A 9,087-nucleotide genomic window follows, 5' to 3' on the forward strand; every position below is an offset into this window, starting at 1 on the left:
GAGGTTAAATTTTCCAAAGAGATTGATAGATCTTCCACAGTCCATGCTAGTTCCCCAACCCCCCACCAGGGCAAAGCCATCATAAATCCTTTCATCTGTGGAGAGAAGATACCGCGTTTAACACGATGGGGGTGATGAAAGGGTTCGGGAAAAGGCCGCAATGTACCATTTGGGGTTAGAGTAAACGCAGAGACATCAGGGAGCAGATAAGCCAGATAACATGTTCCAGACCAATTGACAGGAAGGTAAATATAAGAGTGTCTGCCACATGTCCAAACCATGTTCTGAGGACATCCAAAGCCGGTATCTGATGGGATATAAGACCAAATGGTGTTAAGAACAGAATTATTGTACATAGGAAGGTCAGGAAAAGGTAAGAGAGCTGTAAGGTTAAACACAACAACTCCTGAGGCCCACTCTGTAGAGGGAGAACTATCAGGGAATAAATCACGAGGATTTAAAGTGAACGGGTCAGAGCGTTTGGGGCAAGGTGAGGATATACATGAGGCTGAAATGATACGCTGACAACCTAGAGTGTGTCCTAAAAAGAATAGTGCATCTGTCCCATTTCGCTGAAAACAAAGAGGTGGAGAAGAATATGGATTTGTACGATCCCTTAAGCGGAAGACAGTTCTGGATGAAACACAAGTGGAGTTTGTGTTGCTGGAAAACTCAGCTGGTCTCCTCCAGGAGAGGGGAGGGCGCTGGTGTGGCCAAGTAATGTTCCTAGGGTGTAATCTATTACCCATGATCAGAGTCCACAAAGTGGTATTCAAAGGGACTGGATATGGAATAAAAACTGATTGAGTGGGTGTGGCATGCGGCACCAGTCCACAAACATAGCAACTGTCATTTGTCAATTTATGAGCAGACAAATTGGCAACTTGCCACCAAAGATTCTCAGTGTGATCATGATGCTGAAGGATGTGGTTATCTCGGCGGTGCCTCCTGAGGGAGGGTGCTTCTGTCCCCTGCAGTCGTCTGGCGGGTTGGGACGAAGCTGGGGTGCGTTGTGTCAGGTGAGGTCCGGTTGGATCCAGGTACCAGAGGAGGGAGGTGATAAGGATGAAGAGGATGACGCACGACCATCCCCTCACGGCAGTCTGGGTGTACTTCATGTTGTCCCGTGGAGAATGGACCATCTCACACGGGGCTGACCTCAGGGATTATTCTGCCCTGTGGTTGAGAGGTCAGCTGGAGTTGGGGTACTTTGAAACCTTCTACAGTGGGACGCGTGAATCCACGTGGACCTTTCAGCGACCTTCACGGCTGTATGAGTGACCAACAGGACCTGGAAGGGACCCAGCCACCTTTTAGACCGCCAGTGCTTTCTCCTCGTCTCTCGAACCAAGATCCAATCTCCCGGAACCAAGGAGTGAAGCAGATCTGATGCTGGGCGTGGCAGGGCCTCTTTCACCACACTCTGCACCTGTGAGAGAACTTTGGACAGATTTTGACAATAAGCAAGCATGTTACTTTCACAGTATGTGGTAGACACGGAGAGTCCTGGAGGATCCAGACCAGTGTAGGGAGGTCTGCCAAACAGAATCTCAAATGGACTAAGATTTGTCCGGGCACGTTTCCTCATTCTCATGTGCATAAGAATGAGTGGGAGGGCTTTTGGCCAAGACAGTCCTGTTTCTTCACAACATTTAGCCAACTTACCTTTTAAAGTGGCGTTCTCTCTTTCAATTGCTCCGCCTGATTGCGGGTGATAAGCACAATGAGTCTTAAGCTGGAACCCCAATAGTCCACTTACCTCTTTCAGGGCCGCATTTACAAAGTGTGAACCATTGTCAGATGAGACCTTAACTGGAATCCCCCATCTTGGAATGATTTCGGTCACCAGAGCCTTAGCCACGACTGAACTTGTGGCATGCTTTGCTGGAAAAGCTTCAACCCACTTTGACCACATGTCTACCATAACTAGACAATATTTCTTACCTTCTGCAGGTGTTAACTCAATGAAATCCATCATCAAATGATCAAAAGGCTGATTAGGTGGTGTATGACCAGCTGGAGGGCAGGCAAGAGGGCGGGCGGTGTTATAGCCTGCACAGATCAAACATTTTTTGCAGTAATTTTCAGCCACCACAGTGAAGCCTTTTGTGAACCAAAGAGATGTTGTGGAAGATACCATCCCCCCTTTTGACACATGGTCCAACCCATGTGACAACTTAGCAAACCAGGGGAAGAAATGGCGAGGAAGGCAAGGTTTTCCATCAACAGAGCGCCATACACCTGCAGAATCAGGGGTGCAGGAGTTAGTCTTCCAGACAGAGCGTTCCTCTGGAGTAGAAAAAGACTGGATGTCCTGTAGAGAACAGGGAGGAGAGTGATCCTCTTCTGTGAGAGGAGAAGAGGTGAGAATGTGCGGCGAGGCTGACAGAGCTGCCTGCTTAGCAGCCTGGTCGGCCAAGGCGTTGCCACGGGCAACAGAGGAAGTGTCTTTAGTGTGAGCTTGACATTTCACTACAGCGACATCTGAAGGAAGAAGAATAGCGTCAAGGAGAGCCGCAACCTGTGTGGAGTTCAAAATAGGCTTACCATCAGATTTCAAAAAATTACGGTGACGCCACAACGCACCAAAGTCATGAACTACACCAAAGGCGTAACGCGAATCGGTATACACAGTCAGGGACTTACCTTGTGCGAATTTACAGGCCTCAGTGAGAGCAACAAGTTCAGCTGTCTGAGCAGAGAATTGTGAAGGGAGGGAGCCAGAGAAGAGAACCTGATGCTCATCACAGACAGCAAAACCCACTCTGTTCTTACCAGAATGGTCTCTGAAGGAGGAGCCATCACAAAAAAGAATGAGATCAGAGTTAAGAAGAGGCTCATCAGATAAATCTGGTCTCGGAGTGCAGATTTCAGACAGAACAGTCTCACAACAGTGATGAACACCATCTTCTGCGGTAGGAAGAAGAGTGGCAGGGTTAAGTGATGTACACCGTTTCGTAGTGATGTTAGGCATATCGAGAAGAACTGTGGTGTATCTCAGCCATCTAGCTGCAGACAGATGAGAAGTCTTTTGTTCGAGCAAAATAATGGATACAGAATGAGGAACAAAAACAGTTAGCTCACTGTATCCCACAATGTCACGTGATGCAAGTACAGCCTTCTCACATGCAGCCACAGCTCTCAGACAGCCAGGAAGACCCGCAGCAACAGAGTCGAGCTTGGAAGAGTAATAGGCCACTGGGCGCTTGTGAGAGCCGTGCTGTTGAAGGAGAACAGAAGACATGAACCCATGTTTTTCATCAACAAACTGAAAGAAAGGTTTGGCTGGGTCTGGCAGAGCCAGGGCTGGAGCAGAACACAGCGCTTGTTTCACAGACAGGAAAGCCTGCTCAGCCTCCGGGGTCCAGAAGAAATGGTCATGAGCAGATAGATTCTTACCATGTATACAGGAAGTCAGGGGGGCCTCAAGTTCAGAAAAATGTGGAATAAAGGCCCGACAAAACCCTACCATACCTAGAAATGACATCAGCTGTTTCTTGGTAACAGGTTTTGGTGCTTTCTGAATGGCCTCGATCCGTTTAGAGGTCAGGGCCTTGGTGGTGGCAGAAATGTGATGCCCTAGAAAGATGACTTGAGGCTGGCAGAACTGTAGTTTACGCAGACTGGCTTTATGACCCTCAGAATGAAGATGGAGGAGGAGGGCCAGTGTGGCCTCCTCACACAAGGAGGCAGAAGGACAGCAGAGCAGAAGGTCATCAACGTAAGTTAATAAAACTACGCCCTGTGGAAGCTGCAAAGAAGAAAGAGAATCTCTTAGTACCTCATTGTAGATTGTGGGGGACTCACAGTACCCCTGGGGAAGCCGGGTCCAAGTGTATGGTTTCCCATTGAACTCAAAAGCGAACCAGAATTGGCTGTCTGGATGAACAGGAACAGACGTAAAAGCATTTGCCAGATCTATCACGGAGAAATGTGTAGCAGTAGGAGGAATCTGCGACACGATGGTGTGGGGGTTGGGCATCATAGGGGCCCGTGAAATAACTGCTTTATTGACAGCTTGGAGATCTTGGACAAAACGCCAGTCAGGTTTGGCTGGTGGTTTACGTGGTTTCATGATTGGGAAAATAGGAGTGCGAACAGGTGAATTTGGACAAGAAACAACAATACCACTCCTAAGATGTGAATTAAAGACAGGTGTAATACCCTCCAAAGCTTCAGGTTTGAGAGGATATTGCTTCTGGCAGGGGCGGTAGTCAGATTTCGGAGTGATGACTACTGGGGGGCAGTTCTTAACCAGGCCCACATCATGGGGAGAGGTAGCCCACAAATCAGAGGGAACCTGAGAGAGGGCTGGGGGAACAGGTGGCAAGGGTGAGTCAGCAGATAAACATGTCAGAAAATCCTCATCTACCAACTGAACACTTTTCTGGCAATGAATCACAGAGAGCATGCTCTGCTTAAACACACCCAGCCTTGGAGAAAACAAAACTGCTGAGTCATGAGTGGATTGCCACCGAGACTCTCTGAGAGCAGTAGCAACAAAGGGGCCCAAATCCTTCCACTCAGTCGAGTGGGACTTGGAAAGAGACACGTGTGGGTGTGTGTGAAGTTTAAACAACTTCTGTTGGTCAGAGGTTAGTGAGACAGACAAAACACACATACTTTCATTCCAAAACATACATGTCACAGTCAGTTTGTCAGAGCAGTCCCTAAAAAAGATTTTTTCATACTGCTGATCTGGCCCATCAGGACAGATGTAGGATGTGCAATGTAATTCCCTCTCCCCCATCACCTCTGCCCCAGGGGAGACTCTGGCTCTGCAGAGGGACAGCCAGTGTGAAGAAAGAGGGGAGCTTCCCATTTTCCACTGATAAGCATAGCAGGGAGCTCTTGGGTTATATTTAACCATCATTAAATCTTTTTCCTCAGTGTCAGAAGATGAACATGATATGGTCAGCCCCTGAGACCCAGAGGAAATCTGAATTCCCAGTTTGCACATCAGATCACGGCCCAGTAAATTTACAGGACAAACTTTGGACAAAAGAAAGGAATGGGTAAATGGATGCTCACCTTGTACTGAGCAGGTTAAAGGTACCGTGAATTTTTCTTTGTCATGATGGCCTCCAGCAGACACAGAAATAACAGTCTTACCACTGAGTGGTGGAGTGGGATTTAGGGTGCCTGTCTTAAGAACTGAGTGAGTTGCACCACTGTCAACCATAAAAGAAACTGGTTGATTATTTACAGACAATGTAAACAAAGGAAAACGTTTATAAGCTATAGCAGCTAAATGAGTGTATGTGTGTGTGTATGTGTGTGTGTGCATTTCACTTCCCTCAACAGTTGCTGCAGCGAAAACTGTGGTAGGTGGAGAAAAAGGCTCCTCTGGAGTCCTGTCTCCCGGGTCCGCCCCTCAGTCAGCCTGCTGGTATTCCTTCTGGTGGGTGGGCCCATTATCCTGAGGGCAGTTATCCTTCCAGTGTCCATATTGGCCACAGCGATGACACGGCCCATGTCGTTGTGGGCAGTTATCCTTCCAGTGTCCATATTTGTCACAGCGATAACATGCCCCACGCTGTTGTTGGTTGCCGCCCCTCTCTCGTCTTCCTCTGCCCCTTCCTCTGCCTCTCCTATCTCTATTGGATTGTGGCTGATTTTGGGAGGTGAACAGAGTCAGGGCTGTTGACATCTGTTTGTCTTTCTTGGATTCAGCTTTTTTCTTGTTTTCATCCATGACATCTTGTGCATGTTTAGCTTGACATTGGAGCTTAGCCAGTCTGGTCTCATGTCTCATCCCCACATACTGTCTCTTCACCACTTCCAACATATCTCTGTTCATACCTTCAATGATGGTCTGACAGAGAAGGCGTTCCCATGGTCCTGGAGTGTTCCCCAGTTCTCCTGCAGGGCGCTCCAAGCCAGAGTGTCTGGTGAAAACAGTTTCACAGCGGTGTAGAAAAGCCTCCATGCGCTCATCTGGGCCCTGTATCAGATTTCTCAGGGCAGCCAGGCTTCCTCGATTAGGGAACACAGTCTTTATGCCATCACAGAGTGTGGTGATGGCTTCTCTGTAAGGTCGGTTCGGCTCATCGTCCCAGTTTGGATTTTTCAGGCCGGTGTCATCAGGAGGGAGGTGGGGACGGATCTTAGCCAGATCACTAGCAGTGAGCATTTTAGCAAGAATTTTTCTCAGTTCAAGTCCAGTGGGGCGGTGTTCACGGCAGAAAGCTCTCCACTCCTCGCTAGCTTTCTCACCATCTTCAGTGGGTTCAGGAAGATTTTTAGCATGTTCCATGATTTCAGAGGGGGACCAAGGGCGATAAACCAATATGGGGCCGGTGGGTCCTGATACTTCCACCATGGGGGCACTAAAAACCTCAGTGTCTTCATCTTCAGCAGTATTTTGTCCCAAAAATAGGCCCTTTGCAGTCTGTCCAAATTTGTAGAAAGGGGAGGTTGCTGACACCTCCGGTCCGTAGATCTTCCCGGACTTGGTACGTGAAGGGCTGGTCATGTCTGCTGACGGTCTTTCGGTTCCCCCTGTAGCTTGGCCATGGTTGGAGTCAGCGGGACCCGATGTCTCATCTCTCCGTCGGTCCTCTGGATGACGCTGCTGAGGCTGCTGGGGCTGCTGTAACACCGGGGGACAGGAGTCCAGATCTGGATCCACCTTCAGCGCCTGTAATCGTTCCTGCAGTGAACGATATGGAGAGGGTTGTGAATGCCCTAAATTATTATTATATGGTGGAGGTGCACTAGGCAGGGATGCATTATCCCTCCTGTTTCCTATATCTCCAGTCATATCTAATCCCCCACCCATTTCTTTAGTATTAGCTTTCCTAACCCTACATTCACTCTCATTCTTCAACATTTCAATGCATTTATTATGCCGTTCCCACTTCTCTACATCCGTTGCCTTGATTTTCTTTTTTTTCTTTTTCTCATCCCAGTCCTTCTGTGCTGCCTCATTCAGCTTATCTAATTCCTTCTTACTCAAACTCCCGTTCTCTGGAAAACCATGTTTCTTTGTCCAGTAAGTCATGCAGTCTGTGCAGTCAGGTCCATATTTCTTTTTCATATCTCTTAAAATTTGGGAGTCCCATTTACTCTCCTTCCCCGTCACAGCTGCGTTTCCCATTTTCAGCTAGGACGTCTCCTTGCTGGATTTTCTCTCGGTTTTCGGGTCGCCCAAACCCAGGCACAAAAATTGACTAAAACGCCTATTATTACCACCGAAGTTTTCACCTCAGTGCCGGACTAACTCTACTCTACCGCAATAGAATAGTAATCTACCTTGCCTCACAAGATAGCGGGACCCTGCGAAAAGGAGCAGTAAATGGGAGTCTGATATGAAAACTTCTCACCGTGTGTGATTCTGGATGCTGCTCCACACGCAGACTTCGTTCTGGATATCAGTGGTGTCTGAACGGAGTTCCTCCGCCGTCCCCTGATGGTTAAGGCTGACCCAGGGGCTGAAGTATCCTTCAGGATGATCAATCACGGGTTCTGGTCCTCCGGTCAGTCACTCAAGATATCCTGTTCGTGACGCCAAATTGTTGTGGAAATCTTTAGTTATCAAAGATCACACACTAAGTGAGAATCGAACAAAGTAGTTTTATTAAGAGCCGGCCGGCAATGAGAGTCACACAGTCAAAGGAGTTTGTCTGCGAGAGTCTGGCGAGATACAAGTGAGCTTAGTTAATATACCAGGCATGAGCTGATAACATCACAGTAGGAGGTCATTGTTTTAAATTTCTCACATAGCTGTTAACAAATGTTACGGAGTGAAGGGTGCAAAGGAGGAAGCTCATTAAACTCTCAACATCTGTTGGGGGGATGAGAAAGGGGGGGGAAGGTGTGAGAAGGAGTTCTTATCTAAATACACAGACATACAAAGGGGATGAGAGAGGGGGGGAAGGTGTGAGAAGGAGTTCTTATCTAAATACACAGACATACAAAGTGTAACCTACAAACTATAAGGGTATATGAATAAATTTTCCATTACAAGGTATGTTACTGATACAGGTATGTTACTGACACAGGTATGTTACTGATACAGGGACGCTACTGACACAAGTATATTACTGACACAGGTATGTTACTGATACATTTATGCTACTGACACATGTATGTTCCTGATAACGGTATGCTACTGCCACGGGTACGCTACTGCCACGGGTCCACTACTGCCACATGCACGCTACTGACATGGGTATGCTACTGACAAGGGTACGCTACTGACACAGGTACGCAACAGACAGAGGTACGCTACAGAAACAGGTATGTTACTGACACGGGTACGCTACTGACACGGGTACGCTACTGACATGGTAATGCTACTGACACTGGTACGCTACTGACACAGGTACGCTACAGACACAGGTACACTACTGACACAGGTATGTTACTGATACAGGTACGCTACTGATACAGGCATGTTGCTGATACAGGTATGCTACTGATACAGGTATGTTACCGACACAGGTATGTTACTGAAACAGGTATGTTACTGATACAGGTATAACACTGATAGAGGTATGTTACTGATACAGGTATGCTATTGATACAAGTATGTTCCTGACACAGGTATGTTACAGACACAGGTACACTACTGATACAGACATGTTACTGATACAGGTACGCTACTGATACAGGTATGTTACTGATACAGGTACAATACTGACACATGTATTTTACTGATAATAGTATGTTACTGACACAGGTATGTTACTGACACAGGTATGTTACTGATACAGGTATGCTACTGACACATGTATTTTACTGATACAAGTATGTTACTGACACAGGTATGTTAATGATACAGGTATGCTACTGACACATGTATTTTACTGATACAAGTACGCTACTGAAACATGTATGTTACTGATACAGGTATGCTACTGACACGGGTACGCTAATGCCACGTGTACACTACTGCCACAGGTACGCTACTGACACAGGTACACTCCTGATACATGTATTTTACTGATACAAGTACGCTACTGACACATGTATGTTACTGACACAGATACGCTAGTATTACAGGTATGTTACTGATACAGGTATGCTACTGATACAGGTATGTTACTGATCCAGGTATGTTACTGATACAGGTATGCCACTGAT

At 47.1% G+C, this 9,087-nt stretch overlaps 1 protein-coding gene across 1 annotated transcript; it reads right to left on the reverse strand.

Moving 5' to 3' along the window:
- Nucleotides 1-1,159: 1,159 nt before the first annotated feature.
- On the reverse strand, nucleotides 1,160-7,457 carry LOC121630347 (protein NYNRIN-like). The gene is made up of 2 exons (XM_041970603.1): nucleotides 7,326-7,457; nucleotides 1,160-4,311 (listed from the first exon to the last, which is right to left on the reverse strand). Exon 2 carries the CDS (start codon nucleotides 4,073-4,075, stop codon nucleotides 1,160-1,162), a length of 2,916 nt encoding a protein of 971 aa, XP_041826537.1. The 5' UTR covers nucleotides 4,076-4,311; nucleotides 7,326-7,457.
- Between the last annotated feature and the right edge of the window lie 1,630 nt (nucleotides 7,458-9,087).

The sequence above is a fragment of the Melanotaenia boesemani genome, chromosome 19 (assembly GCF_017639745.1).
Source record: "Melanotaenia boesemani isolate fMelBoe1 chromosome 19, fMelBoe1.pri, whole genome shotgun sequence".
In the NCBI taxonomy this organism is placed as follows: domain Eukaryota; kingdom Metazoa; phylum Chordata; class Actinopteri; order Atheriniformes; family Melanotaeniidae; genus Melanotaenia; species Melanotaenia boesemani.